We start from the raw sequence: 26,211 nt of genomic DNA, 5'->3' as shown, positions 1-26,211 counted from the left end.
CAGAAACAACTGAAAATAGCCTGGAGTTCAAAGCCTTGCCTTTTTAATAGGTGAGACCTTGGTGTCAACCATTATTTCATCAAAGGGAACACACTTCCACCCATGCACAGTGTCTTTAAACAAACTCATTTTCTTTAGGGGGATCTGATTACAATGGATACGGTTGGGCCGGAGGATAGGGGAAGGGGAATGTTTAGGGTTACGGTTAGATAACCTGACCCCGCCCCTGACAAGGTCGCTCTGTGCAACTCCAGCCATCCCAGGATGAGAGCTGAGGAGGGCTTGCACACACACACACACACACACACACACACACACACACACACACACTCGCACGCACCCCCCCCCCCACTTGCCTTATGGTAGAAGGCTGCTCCGGTCAGCACCATGGACACCTCGTTGGTCCACTCCGACTCGTACTTCCACTTGCTCATCTCGTGGTCCCACAGGTGCAGCCGGCCAGGGTAGCCCACCAGCCTGTCCGGGAATTCCCGCCACACCTGTGAGAGACAGCCACACAGATGCGTCATCAGAGCAGGGACACATATGTCACCATCAAATGTGTCACGCACAAATATGTCATCTTTGCACACCAGTGTCACAATCTCCACTGGCTGACTGTATAAGCACATAAAGTGAGTAAGACAACAGTATTTAAGGCATTGAGGCACCAGAGGAGCTCATGTATTTCATATTTTAAATTGCTTGAAAATGAGCAACACGACGGTGTGCGTGTTAGCTGAGGTATTCCGCTTGCATTCCATTCAAGAAGTCTACTGAACTCTGACAGTTGGAATTTTGATGAAAATTACAGCGACCAATCACATAACCCAATGAGCGCATATTCGTGAGCGCAGAGATGTGACTTGCTCCAGTCTCTGCAGCTGACTGTCAGCGGGCTGGTGCAGTGAGCCTGGGTCCCTGCACCCCTCTCTTCCACAGCGCTGAGCCCCAGAGCCACGCCCCTCCGGACGCCCCTGCAGCGGCTCCCATTTCACATTATTATCCCAAATTGTCCACAATTGTCTCAATGGGACCTAAATGCCTCCAGGTGAGGGGCTGCTAATCCCGCAGGCATGGACAGCGTCAGGTTCGGCTGTCATCGTCTCCCCCGGACATCAAACAGCAGGCAGCCCCAGGCTGGCTTCAGGGGAGCAGGGAGTGGCAAGGCCATCGGCCCTGCAAAGCTCCCCTGGCCGAGTGGCCTCTCTCCGGAGGCGGGCGGGGGCGGCGGAGCGGAGGATCAGCTCTCAGCTTCTTGCATTACTTTTACCAAGGAGGGGGGAAAAAAAAACAGCCAGCACTGTGAGGTCACCGTGGTAACCCATCCTGTCTGGAGGGATCATGTTTCTTTCCTCATATTGCCTGTGCTTCCAACAGACAGTGAGGGATTCTTTGCGGGATCAGGAGGTGCCCGTGACACCATTAAGCATCGAAACCAATCAGAAAGAGCCGGCATCACACAGTCCAGCTGGTCTGAATCAAAGGAAAGCATGCACAGATCACTATCGAGGTAGTTATTTTGATACTTTAGGGTTTTCTTTTCAGTACTCTTCCACCAGTTATTTAGGGGTGGTAGTGTGTGGGGGTAGCGGTGTGCGGTCACCTCATATCCAAACTGCAGCTCATCAGAGGTCAGCATGATGATGTCATCATCGATGGCCAGCACAGCCTCCGTCTCAATCTCGTCGTAGGGGAAGAAACGGTTGCTAAGCTTGTTCTCCTTGGTCCGGACGACCTTGAGGGGAACAGTGACCTTGGGCCACACCGTCTCTGACAAGAAGGAGGAGAGTAAATCAGTGGGGGACAACGAGAGAGGGCGACGGGGGGGGGTGAGAGAGAGAGAGAGAGAGAGAGAGAGAGTGAGAGAGAGGAAGAGTGGGAGAAGGAGAGAGAAGAGGGATGGAAAGAGAGAGGAAGAAAGAGAAAGAGAAAGAGAAAGAGGGAAACAGCACAGTGAGGCCAGGGTTGTGTTAATCAGCTCCAATTAGAGGTATGTGGAGAAGATCAGGCATCTCCAATTGCTGGAAGGCAGCACTTTTCCAAGTAAAGCCACGGGAGACATTATAACCATGCCCATGGAGATGGCACACACAGTGGAAAAGAGAAGACAGGCACACATCAGCGCTAACGCTAACTGAAAGCCTGACTCAGCACCAAGAGACAAGCCAGGCTGCTCCAACATTCCAATCTGGGATTTGAACAGAAAAAAAAAAACTTTTTCTGTAAGTTGTGCAACAGTTTGGAAGCCATCTGTAGCACAAACAGGACAGCTGGCAGAGCGCTTGTCACCTAATAAACCCTCTACAGGGACATGCCGGATTTCATGATGGAGTCTGAGATCTTCCAGATGAATCTGTCGGGGCGCAGTAGACATGGTACAACTTCTAGTCTGTTTTCCCAAAGGCAAGTTACCGGATCACCGCAGAGGCAAATCTCCTAACAGCGGTTATTAGCTTGTTCCTGATTGCACCACGAGACTATGTCTCTCAGGTTTAGTCCTGCCACGCTTGTGGCGTCTATGAAAATGCATACGGGAAAAATAAAATTAAATAAATAACTCCAGAAAAGAAAATCAAACCCCCACAGGCTCCAAATATTAAGGCTGGAATCTGGTGGTTCCAGTGTGGGACACAGAGGAGCTTAGGGGCTCGTCCCACATCTGGGGTACTGTGGCTGAGCCCTGCTGGTGGGGGACAGGCCCTGCACATTCTCATGTTCACCAGCTCAGCCCCAACGATGTCCCACAACTTCAACATTTGCATTCCTGGTTTTATCAAAGGCTGACATTAGACCTCCTGTTAACCAACTGAATCCGAATGATTTAAAATAACTTCAATATTTACTGGCCACGTTGTCCTTGAACCATGACATGTTCACAGACTCGACCCCTTGGAACAGATCCTTACCTTAACCGGATGGGCCCGACCTGAGTTGCAACCCATCCTCCAGTTCCGGCTTGCTTAAATGCAAGAGCCCATTTTGCATATCAAACAAGAAAAAGAAGCAAATTACCCAGAAAACACAGAGAGAGGGGAAAAAAATCAGCTGCTGGCAGCGACTCCCAGCCTCTCATTAAGCTGACAAACAAGTGGGGCTTTGGAGTGGCTTGGGCCTGCCTGGAATAAATAAACACAATCAGGGACGAGGAGGAGGAGGAAATCCCTCCTCATCAATAGCAGAGCCGTGTGACTGATCCCCCCCCCGCCCCCCCAGCCCCCCCAACCCCCCGTAAACCCGGGTTGACCCGACAAACAGCCCTCGTTAACTCTAATGGGTCACACGGCTCTGGCCGGGACTCGGCTGACGTCCCTAATCAAAGGCGACGCCGGGGCCCGCTGCCCGGCCACTTCAAAGCACACCCGCACAGGGTTATTATGCCACCGAAAATCCATGGAGAGGATATATTTAATTCCTCCCTCTTGCTCGTTGCTTCGCGAGGGGGACTGTCAGTCAGGGCTCTCCATAAACCCGCCGCACACCTAACCTCCTTGTTAAGTGGCATCATTAGGGCAAGAGGTGCAATAAATCGGGGCTAATATCGGGTTTCCCTGACACATCTCTTATGGGTCGTAAATTACCCCCTAATGCTGCCAGACTGAGAAGGGGGACGATGGCTTTGGCCTCGTAATAAAGCAAATATATGGCGTGTTCCCGCTTAAAAGGGGGCGGCGTATATCAAGCATGGCTGCATTGTCTGACTAGCAGGGCTGAGAGGAGCTGATGTTACCTACAGATTGCAGGAACTCCAGTGGCTGGGGGAAAAAAGCAGGGCTGTACCACTTAAGCGCCTTCTCCCAGCCAAAGCTGCTATTTAAATTGGCACAGTCGCCATTTCAGACCATAAACATGCCAATCAAAGCACTCCAGGTCTGTTGCCCCCCTGTCTCAGTTTCTGAAGTCTCCCAGTGAACTTAAGTCAGGCCTCTCTGCTTTCAGCCCCAAACGTAAAATGTTTTCACAATATTCAGGCTATATTCACAATATATCTCAGACTGTTGGACCAAAGAAACCTACCTTTTTGGAAAAAAATTAACCCTTACAAAAACCCTTACAAATTACTTGCTTCTGTTTAAGAAATGGCAGTAAAAGTATATATTCCTATGCCAAATTTGACCATTATAAAAAGGTATTCAATAATATCACACAGTTATAGCTGGATTTATTAGTCAAGAGACAAGAATCTATGTATTTGTTACTAAAATTATAGAAACATTCTTGCTTGCTAATATTATTGTTTAATCTTAGCACATTTAAAGCAACTAATGTATCGTGCTATCACAGTTAAATGAAATGTTCATTAGCAGTATTACTGCTGAACCTCTATTTCTGAACACCCCAAACCTTCCTCGGGGCGGGGCAGGACTGGTGAGGGTATGGCTAATGGGTGACTCACCTTCCGGCGGGCCCTTGTTCTGGTTGTTCCACACCACCAGCAGCTTGGCCAGGCTGGGTACCTTGGAGATCTCGGTGATGACGCGGAAGAGACTCTCGATGCGGTCGTAGGTCAGCACCACGGCCGTGAAGCCTTGTGACCGCGGGGGGATGAGCGGCAGGAAGAGGGGGTTGTTCACACTTGACCACTTCTGCGGGGAGAGAACAGACCGCACCATGAACACACAGTCATGACCATTTCTACAGAGAGAGAAGAGACCACACCATGAACAGTCATGACCTCTTCTACAGGGAGAGGAAAGACTGCAGCATGAACACGCAGTCATGACCGTTTCTACAGAGAGAAAACAGACCGCACCATGAACAGTCATGACCACTTCCACAGGGAGAGAAAAGACTGCACCATGGAAACACAGTTGCAAATATTTCTACAGGGACAACGGAGACAGAGCAGAGTACACAATGAACAAACACTCTCATAACCACTTCTACAGGGAGAGGAGAGACCGCACCATGAACACACAACTGCTCCAACAAGGAGGAGCCATTGCAGTGGGGAGAAAAGACCACATCATTTATGGAAATGTTATTGCTTGTCTTTCTATCACCATGTGCCAGATGGACACAATCTCCAACATAATGATGTTTCTTTTTTTAGGCTGTTTGGCTGGAACAACTTTTTTTCTGTCAGAAAATAACCATGTGATGTTCCTGTTTGTGAACAACAATCACCTTGTAAAATCAGTAATGTTCACTTCAATACTGCAGGAACTTAAATGCCAAGCACTAAGGGGTAAAAGGCTTGCATTTAAAAACCCAAACTACATAAAGCAGTGGAAAACAATGGTCATTATCACACAGCGTGAGGAGTGTGCTGTGACCTTTCAGCCTGCCAAAGTATTTTCTCTAACCCTCTATCCTCCAGATCCATTAATCCTACAGACCAACAGCATGCATGACCGGAGAAAAGCCAAGCATTTCCTTTCTGCAATCACTTAGAGAGTGAGACAGAGAGAGACACACAGACACAGACACACAGACAGACAGACAGACAGACACACACACACACACACACACACACACACACACACACACACACACACAAACAGAGAGAGAGAGAGAGAGTGAGTGAGCGAGAGAGAGAGCGAGAATGACCAAGACAGAGAGAGAGAGAGAGAGAGAGAGAGAGGGAAAGAGAGAAGGAGGGAGAGAACTAGAGAGAAAGAGACGGGCAGAGAGGAGAGCAAGAAAAAAGAAAAGGACAGATAGTAAAGAGAGGGAGGGAAGGAAGCAGAGGGTGAGAGAGGAACAGAGAGAGGAAGAGAGGGAGAAGTATACCAGCATGAAATCTGAGTGTGTCGCAGAGTAGCTCAGATAAAGGGAGAGCTGGGCACCCACACACAGCTCTGACAGACACACCACTTAATGAGCGCTGGAGCTCTGTTCCCCACATCACTGCATTGTAAACTGCAAGCACCAAGCCATAAAACAACACTGTCTACTTGAGAGATCTCACCGATATCCTGATTTTGGCTTTCAACTGCAGGTCACTGTGTAGGATGAATAATGCATCAGCCAAACAGAGGCCCAGAGGCTGCATTCCAAACGTCTGAATTTAAGACTTCCTTCCTTTGAGCTCTTTTAAAATCGTTTACCTGGGTTTTTCCAGTTAAACCTCTTGTGCGATGTTTTTAGGTCACGGCTGAGAGCCGGAATAAAAAACATTGGTTTTCTGTCACCGCAATGCTCACACTGACCATCCAACATTTAACTGCGGCACAGACACCGGTTTAAACCGGGCGAACATTCACAAAAGCAACACGCATTGGTCACATCACATTTCCACTTCACTAGTGTTTCCAATGGCCCGTGATCAAAGAGCAAGACGAGCCTGGACCGTGAGCACAGACAAGAAGACAGCAGAAAACCTAACGACAGCGAACAGCAACACGCTCAGCTCCTGTTTTCGGAGCGCCATTCCTCCCAGCTGTACCGGGACTGCGAGGAGCTCTCCTGCTGAACTGCAGTGAACTCTGAGCTTCAGTCATACAGATGGGACCCGGAGAGAGGGGGGTGGGAGGGAGCGTGGTTTTGCCCGGACGGTGCCGGCGACGGCGGCTGTCTCCTGCCAGTGTGAGGCTTGGCTTACCCCTCCTGCCCTGGTTTTTAAAACGGGCTGTAAACTTCCCAAGACGCTCGCGCTCGAGCCCCCGGATCGAGTGACGCTGTGAAATAAACAGCGCAACCATGAAGGGCCCTCTGATGCGGTCACAGAGCCCCCCCCCCCCCCCCCCCCCCCGTTTCACTGCGCTCCGTTTCGGGGAGTAAACACTGGGGGAGTGCTGAGGGGAACAACCCCCCCCGGGTAGGCACACGGCTGCTCTCCAGAGCGGTACACGGTCACCTCGACCAGAAACTGCTGTCGAAGTCTCAGAGGGCATGATCACATGACACATCCAGAGGTCAGACGTTCATCTGCTCCTCCTGCTCCTTCTCCATCCAATGTGGTATTTCTTCCACACATTGCATTACATGACTGGAATCAAGCAGATGCTGTTATCCAGAGCGACTTACAAAAGTTACTACTTTCAGATGCTATCCATTTATACAGCTATGTATGTACGGAGGCAATTCTGGATTAGGTACCTTAACCAAGGGTACAACAGTAGTGCCCCACCGGGGGATCGAACCAGCAACTGTTTGGTTATGAGTGGTGCTCCTTACCACGATGCTACACTGCTGCCCTGTTGCTGAAACCTGCCAAACGCTTCTGAAATACTGTGGCTGCGCGAATATATAATGTTATGAGAACAATGCGTGTCGGCTCTTCCACGCCTGGGGTGCCCGGAGCAGCAAGTGACGAGATCGTCTGGCTGCAGTGGGGTAAAGCGGAGGCTCAGTTTCCACCCCTGTTTAACTGGGCCCTCATCAGCACGGTCGTGCCAGCTAACAGTGGGACTCAATTTAGCAAACAAACTGCGCCCGGGACCCCACACGCGGGGGCCCGCCAGAGATATGTTCAAATTTGTCAGAGGAGAAGTTGCAGATCTCCCCGTAAAACTGCGGGCTCCTCTCCCCAGCTGCTACCCAGTGCCCACCGAACACCCCCCCCACCCCACCCCCGGCGGTTTGCCAGCTGCCCCAGAGCATGCCGCCGCGGTCTGCCGCCATGGAGACAGCTGTCCGACGCTCGACATCAGTCAACCCATCCCCACCAATAAAACGCGCTTTATAAGCTAGTGGAAACTTTGAGGTGTCTGACACTGACACACGCAGAGGAGGAGGAGGAGGAAGTCATTTAAACGGAACCCGCAAAACAGAAGCGATAAAGCCCTGGGAGGGGCAGAGAGGGTGGTGGCGGAGCGCGCGCACAGCCTGCTGGGATTGGAAATGGCTGCAAAGACTGGGCCAGAACACCAGCGTAAACCTCAAGGGAACGCACAATTTGAGGGACCTCTGGCTTCGCACACACGACTGTTTAACCAACGGAATCCAGGCTGACAGACCTTGTAAGCTTTGACATCGGTTTCGTCATGGCATGCGTCGCCACCTCAAGGACTGAAGCGACGACCCCAAACCATCGAGTGCCGCCCGCTGGTCAGAGCTGCCGCCCCATTTAGGTCATAAAGTACCGAACACTCCAAGACACACAAAGCTATTTACCCTTTCTACACAGTCAGCCAGCTACTTCTCTCCACTCACAGTGCTCCTGTTGTTTGTAGGGGCCTGTGGATGGATCGAATCAGCTCTTACGATTTTGACGCAGTCATACAGGGTCCTCGCGTCTCTCTTCCCCTCAGTGTATTTCTTGGCTTTGCGCTCACTTCCTTCACCTTTTTATTGTGAGGTCACAAATCATGATGCAAGCTCTTTTGATGTCGAACTCTTGTGCAAATCAGTACCTTGCATCTTCAGCCATGTTGGATACTATGAAACCCAATACACTCCCAGTTAAAAAAAAACAATGGCATATTTATAAGGGTGTTTGGTATCTTCTCCAGGCAGAAGTCCCCTCACCAGAGTCTAACACAGTACTGAGTGTAATAAGTGTGGACAGCGTGTTTTAAATTTCGTTGAAAAGACTGCTTTCAATGATAAAATATAAAATAAACACCTCTTGTGTGTGGTGTCCGTTGGGCTATTCTGTCTGCGCACTGCGCACTGCAAGACACACACTCTGCCACACGCTAACTTTCCTCCCAGAGCCGGGCCCTGTTAACCAATTTGGAAGTTTCGGTATTTTGGGAAATACAGACGCCAATCTCTATTACTGCTATTCCACTCAAGCTGCCTGGAGTCTTCATAAAGCCAGAGAATGAGCTGGCTTTTCCAGACAATGATCTGGTGGAATTTTCACGGATTTGCTAAAAAAAAAAAAAAGGACCACTCCTTCAACAAACCAATATACTTCTGCCTAATGCCACTCTCTCTGTCTTCCTGCCAGCGGAGACATATTTTTCACTGCACTTCAGCTATTCGGTGACACCCCGACAGTGACATATATACTGCATGTGAAATTGTAAGGGCATGAGATAATTCCCCTCTAGTGAGGCTTTACGAGCTATTTGACGTATGAGTTATTAGACTTCATGCCCCTTGGGGACCGCTGTGTCAGCGCGGGGCGGCTTTGTGGCTCGAGTGATGGAGAGGGCACGGGCGCTGTTCCATGCGGCCCGGGTCATTTCGGCGGGCCCTGCGGCCCATGGGAGCACGGCTCTGGGATTGAGCCAGAGAGGAGGGCAGCCGAGAGCTCACCCTAACGAGAGGGGTGAATCTGGAGAAGCCGTACCAGATGGCTTTTGCAGCGAGCGCTCACACCACTGCGGCCGGTAGAGATCCAGAGCTGTGCTCCAGCAGCCGGGAGCCAGACAGAAAGCCGGAGGTTTCTGACTGTCAGAAACGGACAGCGTTCTCATCCATACGGTGTTTGTTACAGCCAGGCATACAGTGAAGCATGCTGGATCCCGGCTCTGTAGCTGTTACTACAGAACATAGAGACTGAACGCTGCCTGTTTATAAGGTAAGCAGAAGAACACTGCCTATTCACACAGAACATCAAGACTGAACACAGCCTGCTTAGACTGAACACAGAGACTGAACACTGGTTGCTTATATGGGACATACAGACTAAACACGGCTTGTGAACACAAGACAGAGACTGAACACTGGCTATTTATACAACACACGGAGACGGCGCACTACCTGTTAATACAGGGCACAAAGAGAGTAATGGACTGCCTGTTAATAGTGCACACAGTACACTGCCACAAACACAGCTCTTTGTGGAACTGCTTTCCTGCTGACCCCCTCCCCAGGTTAATGACTCCTTCATAGGGTGGCCAAAGGAGGGTCAGCTTGAAGAAGGGGTGGGGGAGGCCTCAGGAGAGGGGACCGGAGCCCCGTCTTCCCTCCTGACGCCCACACAAAACGTTCACCTTGCCACTCTCACACAGGCAACCGGGACAGAGCGATTCACCCTGCAACATCCCCGCTACACTGCACTCCCACCCCTGCAATGTGCTTTCAATTACTACCCCCTGTGGACACGGAGCAGCAAAGAGAGGCTGCAAAAAAAAAAAGAAAAGCGTGTTTGATTTATTCACCGCCCCGGTCCAATTCTGTTCAGCGTGTTTCCACTGAATATGTTGAGAAAGTATTTCATCTCTCCTCACATGCTGGAATGGTCAAAGGCCAGAAACACAGCGCAGTTAACCTCTTGTGGGCCGACGGGTGCGTCTGGAGCTCCGACCGCCATCTGCTGCAGGGAGGGACAGGACTGCACCTCGTCCCTCACCCTCCTCTGGAGCGTCACCCCCCCACACCCCCGCCCACGCGCTCCGTGGGTTTTTGGACGGCAGCGCAGGCACGGAAAGGAGGACTCGGAGTGCGCAGGGGGGTGGGGAGAGCGCGGTGCGCGCGAGGGTTGTGTGTGGGACGTGTGGGGCTGGAGGCGCAGCCGCAGGGTGACAGTGCCGGTGATTAATACGCCCAGAGCGCCGCTCGCTGAGCCAGGCTGTCTGCATCCGCGCGCTGCCACAACCACAGTGACGCCACGCGCACTGACGCAGCGCCGCCGCGCGCACACACACTGTGTACACAGGCACACACACACACAAAAACACACACACACACACACAAAAACACACACACACACACACACACGCGCACACACAGGGACAGTGAGTCACTCATACAGACACAGACAAACACACACACGCACACACAGGGACAGTGAGCCACTCATACACACACAGACAAACACACACAAACAGTATATAGACATACACTCACACACACACACACACACACACACACACACAGTATATACATACACACTCAGCATACACACACATAAACAGGGACCGTGAGTCACACATACACATACATACAAACACACAAACATTTACACACAGTATATACACACACATACAAACAGCAACTGTGAGCCACACACACACACACACACACACACACAAAAAAAAACACAAACAGCAAATGTGAACCAGAAATGGAGCAATCTGGCACTGCCAAACACACACAGACACACAAACACACACATTTACATTACGGCACTGCAGCTGAACGCTGGAGTGCAGAGCGAGGGAGCAGCATGCCGGCTGGGACGCAGTGGAGAGGAGAAGAAGGGAGGATTCATCAGGGAAACACAGAGGAGTGGAAAAGTGTGTCACCGAGCCCGCGTTCCGGCCAAACGGAGAGATCACGTTAACCGGAACGCTGACGGCACACCTAGGAAGCACACACCACTGTTCCACATGCACTGCCCGTTCAGCTAAACATAGCTCTGGAAACCTGCTGGAGCTCAAGTGCCGCTTTTTAAAGCAAAGAGGAAAAACAGCCGGGTGACATGAAGCAGGTCCCCGCGGACGGGGCGGGTGAGCGGGGCGTGGCTTACCACCGCGGGCGGGTTGTTCCACTGCTCGTAGGTCCGGGCGGCGTACGGGTAGATGCGGTCATTGATTATCTGCAGCGTCGTCATGCCGATGGCCTTCATGGAGCGGAAGTAGGCGTCCCAGAACCAGCGGGCCTTAGGACAGAGGGAGCAAGAGAGAGAGCGGGGGAGAGAGAAGGGGGAGGGGGCAGAGAAGAGAGGGGTGAAACACAGAGAGAGAGGGACAACGTTTAATTTTCGCATTTATGTTTATTCATTTGGCAGACACTTTCACCCAAAGTGACTTACAAGTGAGGTGGAGTGCAACACAAGCAGAATTTGAACTGTTTCACTCGTGCTGTTCCTCAGCTGTTTCAGGGGTTGCGAAAGCGCCGGGAACAGAGCTTCAGGTGTATGACACAGATTGCCATATTCTGCATCTCCTCCATGCAGCCCAGGGGAGATCTGACTGGAGCTTAACAGTACATGGTGTATGTAAAAGCACTTTCTGCAGATGTGTGTCACTGTGCACTCTAGGTACCACGCCATCCTTGTAAACTGCTCTCGGTAAGAGCATCCGCTGAGTAACTGAATGTAAATGTAGGCAGTCACCTTAAAGAGCATCAGTACTACCTTCCCTTCTTTCACTCCCCTCTGTCCTCCATACAACCACCTCCCTCAGGGGTTATGGGAAACAGGCCAGGCTAAACTTCTGAACCTGAAAGGCAATCTCATAAGCCAAGTGGAGAGGAGGAGGCAGCAACTGTCTGAGACGGACTGCTCTTCCCCAAAGGTATATATACATTACATTCTATGCAGCCAAGCAAAGTGCAAGGAAGAGTCTCTGAAACACACCATTGGCTAGCAGGAATTTGTGTTGAAAGGAGACACAGTCTGGAGACTTGTGCTGTAATCTGAACGGGGTCTGCGATGATGTCTCTGCTAATGAAGCTCTGATGATAAGACTGAAGGTGTCCTAATAGCCCTTGGCAGGAGTCTTTCACACAAACGTGATGTGGTCTCTGGGCCCGTCTGAATCTTCGGATGCACACTTTCACCAGCCACACTCCTCACACCCCTCCCGCCTACATCGGCTTTCCGCCCTCAACCTCTCTCGCTGATCCGTTAACGGAGTCCAAGGGGGAGCGGTCAAAGGAGAGGAGCCCGTAAGGATTAATGGCCTGGAAAACAGCGGTGTCTCCTGTTAGGAGGCACAGTGCCGCGGAGACCCCGCCCCGCCCCAGAGCGCCTCACGCAGCCCGGCGCTCTTTAACGAGGCCCTGCCGGGGCACTGGGGCGAGACAGGGGGCCGGGGCGCCCCAATTAAAACATCCCGCTACTTCAGGCCTGGCCGCTTCCACACCCCGCTCCTGGGAGCCGGGAAACCTGTCCCACTAGCTGACCACGATCATGAGAAGTAGACAGGCATGGCAGGGGCTGCTTCTCAGACTGTCCACATCCAACCTGGCTGAGCACACAAAGACGACGCATTTGTGGCTGTTGGGTTGGGTCCACAAACCCAGCCCGCTCATTTAATGGAAGTGGCCCCGTGCCGAGGGGCTTGGTTTAATGGAGGCAAAGGTCAACCTGCTTTGCCCCTGCCTCTACCCCTCTCTCAGAGTTCAGGAGAGGGACCATGCATGGCCGAACGCTTGCAGACTGAGGCCTATAGGAGAGCTGGTGGGCTACATTAAATTGTTTGTGCTGTCCTTTGCTTTGAAAGACACCCTTCAGCTCCGTCTGACACTTGACAGGCAGACCAGCGGAAACCCGACCCGGCAAACGCATGGCCAGAGCCGTGACTCCTAACGGCAGATTGGTTTGCCATCCCCAGCTGCGGATCCCTCCCCAACCTCCTTCCCCTTGTCTCCCTACCACCCTCCGCCTTCCTCCTCACCACCGCCCCCTGCTGGGGGCTGATAGGAAACGCCGAGGCACAGTCAGACAGATAAAACCACAGGCCTCTCCTCCACAGCTCCGAAGCTCAGGAGCCCATCACTGACAAGGGCTCAGCACACAGCCGGCGGGATAAATGACCTCAAGCTGTGAATAACTTCGATCACGCCAAGTTTATTATGAAACACGTCGACTTCACAGAGCTTGAGCAGCTTAGGGGAACACACATGAGGCTAAACTGCAGTGAACGTTACGTCAAAGTGTTCAACACTGACAGACCATGAAGCTGTAGTGCCTTTTGTATTCAGACGTTATAATGTTGTCCCACGTCTAGTGTTATTGCGGTCTCCAGATTCATCCAGGACGTAAATGATAGTGTGCCGAAACTGTGCCGTGAGTAATGGGGAATGAAATCTCTGGTGACAGGCGCGGCGCTTGGTGTGCAAAGCGGCACGTCCCCCGCAGACCCGTTTCCTGCCTGCCTCTGCGGTGCTGTCATCGTGTGACACGGCGCACCACTACACGCCACACCGCGTCTCACCGAGTCGGGCTGGACCGACCCCCCCGGCAGCGTCCTGGGAACCTTCCAGAATGCGAAGACGGGGCTGTCATCAATTAGCTGCTAGGACGCGCCGCTGCTGCGAGGATCGCCTCAGGGGACGTGCGCTCTGTGAGGAGCACCCTGGAGAAGCCTCCTATGAACCCTATATACGCTCCATTCACCAGAACAGCATTGCGCTATTCACATTACGTTTGATTAGCAAACATTTTTACAGACACGGCTTACATACGCTACAATTTCTGCATGTTATCCATTTATACAGCTATTCTGTATGCAGCTATACTGAAGCAATTCAAGTTAAGTACTTTGCCCAAGGGTACTTTTTCATGTGAGATTTACCATCCATAATTACTGCCTTTATTAGCATTGATACTACTCAGCATTTTATCCACTTGCCAAACACTGCTATTCAGAGTGACTTAAGGCATGCAATGTTATCCATGTTTCACAAGAGCATTAAGCATAATAATGAGTATCTACAGAACAGCCAGAATTGCAGTAAATTAGCACCCAGCCGAAAAACAGTGCTAAAATAAAAAATATGCCTAGCAATCGTCTATATGAACAATATACCTCTATCATACAAGTGGATGTAAAACAAAGCAATGGTCTATAAGAGCAATACTACCTTATATCAAAATGTTTATATGCCATGACATACTACCCAAGCAAGCAATGCAGTGACTAACAGTGAGTTGAACGCTACACGGAATTCTCTTAAGAATGCTAGGCAGAGGATGGGTCTCAATTCTGGACAATGTACAAAAACACAACAGCAGTGTGGTACAGTGATAAGGAGAAGGGCTCATAACCAAAAGGTTACTGGTTCAGTTCCCTGTTAGGGAACTCCTGATGTACCCTAGAGTACTTAACCCACAATTGCCTCAGTAAACATTCAGCTGTATAAATGGATAAAACTGTAAGCTACTGTACGTAAGTCGCTCTGGATAAGTGTGTCTGCTAAATGACAATAATGTAATGTAATGTAACATTACATATCCCACTAGCACTATTAAACGATAACCAATCGACAAACAGAATGACAATCCTCCGATAGCACAGTAGCCTGCAGCTCAGTCTCTCCCAGCAAAAGCAAGCGTTCCCAGCCCAGCTAAGAGACAGAGACTGTGCTAGAGACAGACCATCCCTCTGTTCCCCGTCCCTCAGCTGGATCTTCTGCGTCTGCATTGGAGCAGGCTGATTTATTGGGGGGTGTATTTATTACAGCAGAGCCCACAGGGGGCTCCCTGAGGCCCCCCCCCCCCCTCAGCCAAACTCGCACCCTGTAACGCTGAACAAGCACAACACAAAAACAGCTTTTATTTTTATGGAGGGAAGGGGGGAGCGTATTTGAAAAGGCTTTCCCATCCCAGAGGGAGTCCGGCCAACCCCGTAAATCAGAGAGTGATGAGTGTCCCGTCCGGCTGGAGAAAGGCAAAGGCGGACGGCAACAGGCCCCGCCCACTCCCAGTGCTTCCAACAGTTTTAATGGGGGGGGGGGGGGGGGGGGGGGGGGGGCACGGGCAGAGTCTCTCACCGGGAAGAGGAGCTGACCGTTTCCCCTCTCACAGCCAATGAAAAATCAGGGCAGTGCTGATTCCAGAACAGCCAGCTATCACCATCTTTTATCCTACAGGTTTGGCTACAGTGACTGTTACTGCAATACTGCCCTAATCAGCAATAAATATCTCATCTGATATGTTGTATAAGCAGGACCTACTTCATCCCATCACCTCAAATATATTAATGCTGAACGTAACCATGTATCACAAATCACGTAATGCCCTAAACTGGGATAAGTATGTCGTGACCAACCGCTCAAAACACATACCTAATAATGCGCACATATGAACCTCTCTCCATTCACTTTCGCTAGTACATCAACTGTAACTTAACCAAGAGCCAAATCAGGCAACGAAAGATAAATATAGCTTGCTGTGAGCTCTGAAGAGTGGAAAAAAAAGGTTTGCATGTGTCTTTCATAGTGAACTGATAATATATTCCACTCTTTTACAGTTGCTGAATGAGATATCAGCCAATAGGATCCATGCCTCTGGGTTGGCTCCCTCACGACTGGCCTGTTTCGGCTAGGTTTAGACAGGATTACATTAGCCTAATGCTAGAGCGCTTTGATTGAAAAGCTCTGCGCTAATGAAGCACGCATGTATTTTATTCCTGGGGTCTGACCCCGCGGAGTGCTCGGGGGAGTCTTCTGCTGCGCGCTGCGTAACGAGCTTCAGGAGCCGCCGTTGACCACTGTTAACATTTAGCAGCTGTTTAGCGCCGAGCGAACGAGGCTCTTGACCCAAATTAATGCAACCACTTCAACCGGGCAGGGCCTCCTTCTCTGGAACAAAGCAGCAGCTACCGTTCTGAGAAAAAAAAAAAAGCTTAATGAAGAATGGCTCTTTAGGAAAGGGCGCATGTGCTCATTTGATAGTTACGGGCTCTTAGACCAAGTTTCCCACTGTCCATCAATGGCCAACAGGGTATTTAGCAGGTTACGGTCATGTTCTGTATTACTAACTGCGAAGGGAATGATAGCTCAGTGACCACACTCAGTGTGAAGTCTGATTAGAGGGACAACGTTTTTCCCACAAGAAAAGACCAGGTTGTGAGCGCCCTCTGTTGTAAGAAAATAAGCACTACATAACTCCTCTGACAACTATATTGAAATAAATTTTAACTAAAAAACATACTATATACAATATATGAATAAATACCTTCCGCACATATTGATATACCTTTTTGAACAGGAATAATACCAGGGAAAAATGCAGATGTTTAATATTGTTTCTGCTTACAAATCTAATTGTGGTATACGTAATCACAGTGCTTTTTCCAATGCATGCAAAAACATGAAAATTCTCTATAGGCTCATTTTGAAACCTATTTGTAAGCAGTATGTCTCATTCAATAGATGTTTGGGGGTGTTTTAGTCCGAGTGCTTGGTTACCTTAAGTGTGCGTGAACTGAAACCTAACATCTCTAAAACCTGAAATCTAAAAATCTCCCTTCAGTCACAATACCTTTCTTCCCCCTAATTCCGGACGCATGCAACCTCTTAGCTGACATTCTACACTCCTCAACAGCACACTGTTAAGCTCCGTTTTATTTCCCCAGTTAGCGATTACTCAGCATTAAGTGCGCTGTAACCATAATATTCCAGTCCCGGTCGACGCAGCTGACAGGCCTCTGACAGGGGAGAGGGAGAGCTCTTGGAGAGGGGGGAGCATTTGCACTCCACAAATTAAACACAAGCCCTCAGAAAGCGGGTCTGCACCGTTTGTTTGGTCTGTGTAATTGGTAAATGGGCCTCGGTCGATACAGGAGAACGAGAGTTTGTGCTGGCGCGGGATCTCCGAGGGCTTTCTCAATTGTTTATTGTGACTTGATTTGGTTATCGAATGCAGGGAGAGGCGGGCTTGTCATTTTGCTCCGCAACTGACATCAGCTTGGGAGCTTGAGAAACAATGTGGACGCGAAGCCTAAACAGGCCTTATCAAGATTTAGCGGAGAAAGACGTCATTCAAAATGCACAGGGGAAGGCAATCTGCATTAAGGCCCACTGGCATGTCTCCCATCAGAACAAATCTGTCTTCAAGAGGAAGAGCTGACATCCTCCTGACGACTCACCCTGTCCTCCGTTTCCCATGGAGATATTCAGCCAGAGCGGGGCCAGCTTGTAAAGAATGAGCACTATTTTAGCTGCACAGATTGTCTTACTTGCAATGTTTGGACTTAAAACCTTGTGACTCTTTGCAACAGCCACACACATATAGCACAGCGACTCTCTTTTCCTTACACCACTGGGCTCAACAGCGCCCCCACCACTGTGGCTGGCTGTGAAAATGCAAGATCCTCGGAGATCTGCATCATTCTAAAATACAGCAAAATTTACAAAAAAATATATTTAAATTTAAAAAATAAATAAAAAATTTAACAACAGGAGACAGGAAGGCATACTACTGTGGAAAAATGCCTTCAGTGTATGAGAATTTTAAAAGGACAGCGAGAGAAGAATGTAAATTATTTTTAAATTGCCAATGTAACATAGTTTGAGCATTCTCACACCTGTCTCTGCATCTCCTCCACCTGTCTGTGTGGGATGCTCTTCAGGATGGAGAACATCTCTGGTAGCTTGTCCTCAGGGATGACCACCGATGCCCTGGATATACAAACACACACACACGCGCGCGCACACACACACACACACACACACAGACGAACACACACACGAACACACACACAACAGAAACAGTCAGAGATCTCCTGCAGATGGCAAATAGCGCTCTTTTTCACCGCCCCAGCCTCGGCACTATCTCACAGAGATATCTCACAGAGATCACACAGCTGATTTTGGGAGGCAGGCGCCCTCCACGTGTGGCGAGGCGGAACGGCAGCGCACCTCTTCCAGTCCAGGACCTCGGAGAAGGGCAGGATGTAGGAGTCGGCCACGACGACGGGGACGCAGCCGGCCTGCAGCACGTCGCTGAGAGCGGCCTGTCCGAGCCGCGCCCCCCGCAGCACCACGCAGAACGAGGACTCCTGGGAGAGAGAGAGAGAGAGGTGAGGAGGGAGGATCTGTTCTTTCAAGCTGTTACACCTCCGTCACTAACGTTTTTCATTAATCTTCACTTTTCACATTTTCCATGTTTTAGATATGTGGTCTTCCTTGGTGTCACTAAAAGAAAATTTGTTTTTTCAGAAGTAAAGCTTATGATATGTATAATTATATGGTGCACATGGTATAGTATAAGCATTACTATACACTATGTTTATTATATCACAAAAAGTTAAAGTGCAGTATACACATGGCTGTCACTGCTGAGATTGCTTTGAGTTTTAGTGGTGGCTGGCTCTTTAAAGGTGAAGAAACCCTTCACTCATGAACCTCTGTGATACAGGTGAGGCGGTTTCACAGGGATTATCCCCACCCCCCACCCTGAACCTCCCGCAGGCCCTCTGCCCGGCAGAATGCCTTCCAGATGTGCAGCCCTGGTGATGAGCACACTTCCTGTGTAGACAGGTCCAATTTGGAGAAGCAGCGCTGTGACCGGTATTCCTCTAACAGAACGGGATGCAGGGGCGAACAGATCAGCTGCTAGCCAAAAAAAAGGACCACTAACCCAGACCAACTTAATACAACAGGCAATCACTGCTAGTGAAGCTCTGGCCACACCCAGAATTAAAATAACAACAATTCATGTACGCAAATTGTAAATAAATGGAACTTATTACACCACAGTGATAACCCTGGGGATGGTCTGAATTCATTGTGAAGCCTGTTGTAGGAAATAATGTGCTCTGCTGTGAATGGAAGCGAACATCAGATCATTACTGTTATGAATTGCAGTTATAGCGGTAGTGGATTCTAATGCTGATGTCATGTTTTCAAACCAACACACTCCAGCACTCTGCTCCAATCATTCTCTCAGAGCTCAGCTCCTCCAACCAATAGCACTCCAAGGCTGAGACTGGCTGCAATGCCAGGAAGTGCTGAGGTGCTGTTCCTGTTGGGTTTCCAGGACCGGCCCGGCTCACCTGCAGGACCTGCGGGTAGTCGAACACCTGGCCCCTGTGGCAGCGCTTCCTGGCGGAGCCCATGCCCTGGGAGAGGTTGCTGCACTTGTCCAGGAGGAGCACCGCCTCTCCGTTCTCCGTCTTCAGCCGCTCCAGCTCCGCCCGGTACTCCTGGTGGATGGCCGTCTGCGAGGACAGGATGAAGTACCGCCGAGGCCTGCGGGACAGGGGACGGGGGACAGGGGGAAAGACGGACGGGGGACAGGGGGACAGGGGGACATGGACGTAAAAGAGAAGCACAGAGCACCAGGGTTTACAGGCTGGGAATCTCCAAACTGGTGATTGCACTCAATACAAAGCAAACGTTGCATGGAAGAACACACGATTCAAAGTCACAGCCACATGTGTGAAGTGGGAACAAACGTGCTTTGCAAAAGGCTGAGACACTGGCTGTCTGAGGGCGGGGGCATGGGCTCACCCGGGCGTTATCTCCGGCAGGTCGACCTCGGCCGACAGGGGGCTGTACACGGGGATGCTGACGTCATAGCCCTGTCGGTAGGTCCACGTAGAGAACCCTCCCCCAGCCAGGAGCGCCCTGGAACACACCAATGCCTCATGTCTCATGATCAACGCCTCATGTCACATTACCAACAGCTCACGTCACACGACTAATGCCTCAGAGGGGAGATCATGCTGCGCTCCGGCACAGATAATCACAACAGCAAACACAGGCTTACTTTCATTTGTGCTTGACCTCTTTTACTTAGGCATGGTGAACAGTGCGGTTTCAAGGGTGTACAACACGCCTGACATCAAAGTCCTCAAATACCTCCACACATTAACATACTGCTCCGCTTCCAAGACATACTGAGCTCCGCTCTACCTCACACACACATAAAACACACACACACACACACACTCACTCAGCTGGTTCTCATGAGGCCGCTTGCCAAATGGCATGCACCTGGATGAGCCCAGGAAATTCCCCACAGCTCTACATGAGAGGGCATCATTTCAGGGCTTTCCAGCACATAAAACCCACCTTTTCCACTCAAACTGAGAAGAGCAGCCAAGTAACAAGCTGGAAAACATGACCTCTGCTACAGTGAGTAAAGTCAGTTTATGTAGGATTATGTGTGCTTGTGTGTCGAGACTAGCATGGTCTGTATTTCAGGTAATTTCTCATTCTAGTAGGGGAAAAATAGCAGTACCTATGGTAATAATGGTGAATGGCTGAATATTGCGGTATAGTGAAAAAAAGACAAAGAGTGACCACCAAAATGTTAAAATGAAAAAATATTTTTAGCATAAAAAACTAAAGTATAAACCCGTAACATGCCATGGCTTCCTTTCTCTCTTTTGGGTGTATTTCCAAAGCAAAACTAATTGTATTTAGGGAAGTGTAAATGTTTTACCATCCAAGTAAAATAGTTAGAGAGACGATGACCCCAACTGAGCTTCCTACAACCAATTCCACTGATAGAGATATTTCATCCTAGAAATAAAATGTGCTATGAGTTCATTTCTTTGTCATAAAACAACGCCCTCCAAGCAAGGCACATCAATTTTCTCTGCGCTGACAGACTAGCGAGAATGCGAGTCACAGAAGTGTCCAGGCTGAGATGCAAATACTTATGCAACGCTTCCCTCTACTGGTCAAAGCTCGTAATTGCAGGACTGCCTACCTACCAATCTACATCCACTGATCAGGCATCACAGAATCTGCAGTTAGGCATCTTGAGTGGTCTCAGTAAGTTTGTACCTGTCCCTGGGCACATCCAGAGCGGTGTTGTAGTCAGGAGGGCCACCGGGTAACATGTTAAACAGCAAGTGGTTTGCCCCCCGCTCCCATCTGAAAAACATCCACAGTTTTCAGCATAGACAGTAATATAACACTCTGCTTTATATTTTAAGGCTTTAACTGCTGCTAATAACTAAAAATGGTCTGCATCACATATGAATTGTTTGAAAAAAAACTGGCTGTACTGGCTCAGTTGCCCTCTTTTTGGTGTTGGTCTGAGTATTTCATCATTGTGAATCTACAACCCAGACAAGTGAGAAAAATCTGGCAGTCTGTCATGAAATATATTGTGAATATGATTTTTTCAATATGATATTTCCATCTAAAAGATTTATTTTTTTGCTGTTATATTTCTTTAAATAACTGAAAATAACTAAAATACATATGAAACTAACAGAGTAGGATACATTCTGAATATGTGAGCTGTAAATATCAAATCCAGCCTAAAAAAAAAACAAAAAAAAAAAAGATACATGGCCTGAAACTGAGCAAGACAGAGCAGGAATGTAAGTGGGCGGGGTAAGACAGCACATGGGCGGAGCGGCACGGTTACCTGGGCAACATGGCCAGCGCTTGGGCAGTCTCACGGATGCGCAGCGAGTTCTGGTTGAGCAAGTCGATGGAGGGGATGAAGAGGCAGGCGTGGGTGATGTCATCGGTGTAGAAGTCGCTTTCAGATATGGCACTCAGCAGGTCGTTGTACTCGCGTGACAGACCTGTACTGCTGATGGGCATGCCCACCTCGTCCACGTAGCGCTGAAGGGGGTACACGTACACCTGCCAGACAATCAATCAATCAAACAGTCAATCAACCTTTATTCCACCACTGGCAGTTAGATTTTGGCTTACAAAAGAACATACATACTGGAAGTAAATACATACTATAAGAAGTATTCGCTTCAGCCAGGACGAAGATGTCTGTTGACATTCCACCATGGCAGACAAAGGTCCATTTACTATGTGGCCTTAGTCACAGCCTTGTTATTCTGGGTTATTGGGACTGCATGTGTATGCACGTATCTTTCTAAATGCTTTTACAAAAAGGTCACACTACAGGCTCACATAAGTGAGAACGCACAAGAAACCCGCCTCTTAAGTGCTCTAACCTGCCAGGCTACCGAGTATGGTGCAAGTGCAAACATGCCCTTCACTGTACCATCACAGTTTCCACAGAACTAACCAGTTTCACCAGATCAACACAAACCATCTAAGTGTGAACCAACATTCAAGTGCAGGAGACTGTTTTCTGGCACAGTCAGATAAAAGGTTAATTCTGAATATGGCAAGCTCTGTGCAAGGTCCTTTGACTTCCGAGGAGGCTAAATGTTTCTAATTTCATGGTTCACTGATTCTGCACGCAATGCAAACCCCTGCTTCTGTGCGCTGCGCTGCGGCTCTCACCTTGATGCGATTTTTGGGGTTGTAGCCGCAGCGGTACACGTCAAAGCACGTGTGCATGCGGCAGCTGAGGTCACCCCTCTCGGGGATGGGCCCGGACGCGGGCAGCCGCGTCAGGGGCGCGTCGCGCACGCTGCGCCGCTCCACGCCCCAGTCCGCCGTGGACTCGATGGAGTGGGGCCAGAACTGGAAGACGCCGGTGGCGACGAGGCCCAGGAGGACCACGGAAAAGAGGGCGATGTAGTAGACCCGGTGCTTAGTCTTCATCCGCGGGATCAGAGCCGGGCCCCGGGAGCCGTGCTTCGCCGACGTGCACATGCCGTTCCGATTTCCCGGAGTCACCCGCCTTCAGCGGCAAAGAAAAATTTCCACAGGGACAGACTGCGGCAGTGAGAGGAACAACCCGGCAAGACATCCGCACAGGCGGAAAACTTCAGACATAAAACTGGGTTAGCAAGTATATAATTCTACAATTTAGAGGAGTATATCTTCCAACTACACAACAATGAGAGTGAAGCTCTTTCAGGGTGTCCTTATGAGTCTGGGTCCTTATGAACCATTTACAAACAATATTGTCCAAAATACAAAAACATACAGTAGGTCTGTCACAGAACTGATTGATAATTTTTGTTCAGGTATCAATGAGTATTTCAGCACACAAAGAGGGAGGTAATCTCTTCTCCATATCTCAGCACATGCATATTTAAAATGCTCTTCCACACTGCTAAAGTATTGATATACTCATCTTTCCCACTCTGTTGCTTTATGTCGTACACATTAATGTCCTGTTTGAAGTGAAGCATTCGTCTGTTTTGTCAAGATAATTCTTCCTTCTGTTCTCTCAGATAGTCTATATATGACTGTAGCCTTCAAGTAATCAGTATATTTTTCCCAACAGACAGTTACTGATATGAATTTTCAACATTAGCGGCGTTAATATGACGAATGAGAAGAAGGAATGTTAGCCTATTTTCGGATCATTTTATTGTAATATTCACAAGAGCGTAGACTTATTTACTGTACACCTTTAAAGTTGGTAAAGAGCAAAACTTGGCTAGTTTGTAGGCTGAAACCATTATCTGAGAACACAGCTAGCTTGTATAGTAGCACCTATCTAACACAGTTACCTGCAGGTTATTATTTAACCAAGACACATGTTAAAAAGTAAACACAGTTCACCCACACTGTTCAAGATGGAATGGACACATTGCAATCAAACTGACCTTCATACAGTCGCGGACGATCAACACCGTACGGACTTCGTCGAGCTAATTCATTTCCTCACGATTATTGATTTATCAAAAATAAACAGCTGCCACATTTACAGTACAATGTTAATAATTGATAGAAATGTGAACACAACTGTTTTCACGGAAGCAATCCCGTGAACAAGGAAGTAGCTTTAGCTGCATTTAACCATAAAGACAAAATGGACTTGTATTTTTATTTGGTGTGAAGTATGAGAAACCCCGACATCTAATGGTGTGGAGGGTGTACTGACATTCCACCGCACTATGCTCGCTGTTGTGGCTGCGTGTTCTTTGTGCAGTTAACAGCTTTTCCATTATCAGTTTACGGACCCTAAATCCCTCCCACAACATTTTGTAAAAAGGCGTTACTACTGGTAACATTGATCAATGGGATCAACAAACGTCCCATGACATAGGGCCTACTCATAGATCGCATGATAGACTCAGACCTCCACCTCATTGCACAAGGAGACATGTTATTACGCTTCTTCAGAAAAGGAAAAGGTGTCTATTGAGGTTAATTAAATATATTATTAAATATATTTTTACATACTGTTAAAGAATGACCGAGACACATTTTCACATACCATAACTTTCATGTAATGTCACATGAAATTCAGTCATTAGAGATGAAGAAAGCTGTGAGTTTAACTAGTCATTAATGGGACTGCACGTTGTTGCTCCTCATTTCTAAAATAATGTTTGGCAATTACACATTATTCAACTTTTGCAAGCCCTGGTATGCATCATTTGAATAATTCATATGCAGACCTTGCACAGATAGAAAACACAGCACAGTAACGGGCAAGAGAGATCCCTCATTGAAATGCAGTACATTTTCATGGTGCCCTTCAACTGCATCCACTCCGCTCCTCCAGTGAAGTGGTGAAATTGGATGAGCTTTCTGATAAATGAGGTCTGTGAGGGGTACATGCATTCAACACAGACTCGTTTAGCTCCATGAAAAGGGCAAAGCTTTTAGTTTGATCGGTGTTCCAGCATTTGCAGGACCTGAAAGTTAGGTGTACACACCACCTAAAAGGAATCGCCTCTGAAAGGAGGACGCTTCTCTCCCCTTGTTTTTCCTTGTTTTACTTTGGTTAGAGTGACACTGTTGAAGACCAGCTCTCTCAGTAAAGTGCAGGATTGTGACAGACCACTATCCAAACAGCTGGACAAAGAACAACCAATCGCATTTTCAACAAAGTAGAATCAAGGATGTTTGGATTCGTTATGGTGGCAAGTTTATTTTTGAATTAATAGGGTTTTTGTTGCCATTTTTGTCATACCTTATTAGGAATCACAGATGCTTTGTAATTTTAGCCAATGCCTGTGACACATACAACAACTCACCACCATTGATATTTGGCCCCTGCTTTCCCTCGGTTCCCTAAACTCAGCACAGGGAGCTTACTACCTGGTCAATGTCTTGAGGTCAGTGTCCTCAATATGTATTCTTACACCTTGATAAATAGGAACAAAAGCATGTCATACATGAAAAAAAATGTACACATTGGATACTTGTAGCATCTTAATTGTTTAATGTTAAACTTTAATTTTAATAGCATTGTACAAAACAAATTCATATCACAAGTGCTTTTAAACCATAAAACCAGAAACAGGTCATATTCAGATTCAGGTTTTAAGCAATCCTTAAAACAAAATCTGACAAAACAAATCTAAACCAATATTCCTCCCATTTCAGTGTTCAGTGGAAACTTCTGGACCCCTACAGAGGCATTTAAAGGCTCACTGGTTCCCAGTTGTATAAAGGAGATAACAGAGATGAGATGAATAAGAAGCATGCATTATGATGGTTAAAGTCAAAGTGCTCTCTCTGAAGACATGTTCATTGACCTCTGCGAGTTGGAAGATGGATACAAATTCACAAAAAGTTAAATATACCACCTTACACTGTAGTGTCCACTAAGAAATATAAGACTACTGGTACAGTGGCAACTCAGCAGAAGCATGTCTGTCATGGCATTATCAGCCGTAAGACAAGTGGCTCATTAGGCAACCCCAAATCCAAAGGCAGCAGTTGGAAATCTGAACAAGCTGGCATTTTCAGGTTACAAAGTGTCAGAAAGAACCTTTCAAAGCACAGTCCAGTTGTCATGAAGAAGCTGCAAAATGAGGCAGGTTGACTTTGCCAAACTACATCTGAATTACAACTGGAGGCATGTCTCGAGGCCAAATGAAAGGAAAACTGAGTTTTTTTTGGCCATGATCATCAATTTTATGTTTTGCAATAAAATTGTTTTTTAAGTTGTTTTGTATCTGTGGGTCCTGAGGCCCTTGTTAAGAGAGGGTGTTATGAATTCCAATTCACACCAGAAGGGCAACTAAGTTAGTTCCTGGCATGAAATATAAAAGCTACAAGGAAAAACTCAAGTTACTTAACCTATTTAGACTTAGCGGGAGGAGACTTAGGGGTGATCTAATAGAGGTTTTTAAATTTATAAAAGGACTCAATAAGGTTAACTATAATACATTT

At 48.4% G+C, this 26,211-nt stretch overlaps 1 protein-coding gene across 1 annotated transcript in view; it reads right to left on the bottom strand.

Annotated features, from left to right (window-relative positions):
• Nucleotides 1-23,862, bottom strand: part of LOC118788087 (exostosin-2-like) — a 29,137-nt gene extending 5,275 nt beyond the window's left edge. Inside the window, exons 1-12 of the mRNA XM_036543954.1 lie at nucleotides 23,688-23,862; nucleotides 22,468-22,810; nucleotides 21,620-21,843; nucleotides 21,028-21,117; nucleotides 19,744-19,860; nucleotides 19,287-19,482; nucleotides 18,151-18,290; nucleotides 17,817-17,910; nucleotides 11,309-11,440; nucleotides 4,397-4,586; nucleotides 1,607-1,773; nucleotides 357-500 (exon numbers count right to left, since the gene is read on the bottom strand). Of these exons, the coding sequence (XP_036399847.1) occupies nucleotides 357-500; nucleotides 1,607-1,773; nucleotides 4,397-4,586; nucleotides 11,309-11,440; nucleotides 17,817-17,910; nucleotides 18,151-18,290; nucleotides 19,287-19,482; nucleotides 19,744-19,860; nucleotides 21,028-21,117; nucleotides 21,620-21,843; nucleotides 22,468-22,782 (1,809 nt within the window). The 5' untranslated portion in view covers nucleotides 22,783-22,810; nucleotides 23,688-23,862. The remainder of the gene's footprint in view (nucleotides 1-356; nucleotides 501-1,606; nucleotides 1,774-4,396; nucleotides 4,587-11,308; nucleotides 11,441-17,816; nucleotides 17,911-18,150; nucleotides 18,291-19,286; nucleotides 19,483-19,743; nucleotides 19,861-21,027; nucleotides 21,118-21,619; nucleotides 21,844-22,467; nucleotides 22,811-23,687) is intronic.
• Nucleotides 23,863-26,211: the final 2,349 nt, after the last annotated feature.

Source organism: Megalops cyprinoides, chromosome 13, assembly GCF_013368585.1.
Source record: "Megalops cyprinoides isolate fMegCyp1 chromosome 13, fMegCyp1.pri, whole genome shotgun sequence".
Classification (NCBI taxonomy): domain Eukaryota; kingdom Metazoa; phylum Chordata; class Actinopteri; order Elopiformes; family Megalopidae; genus Megalops; species Megalops cyprinoides.
This window is presented reverse-complemented; position numbering and strand designations above follow the sequence as displayed.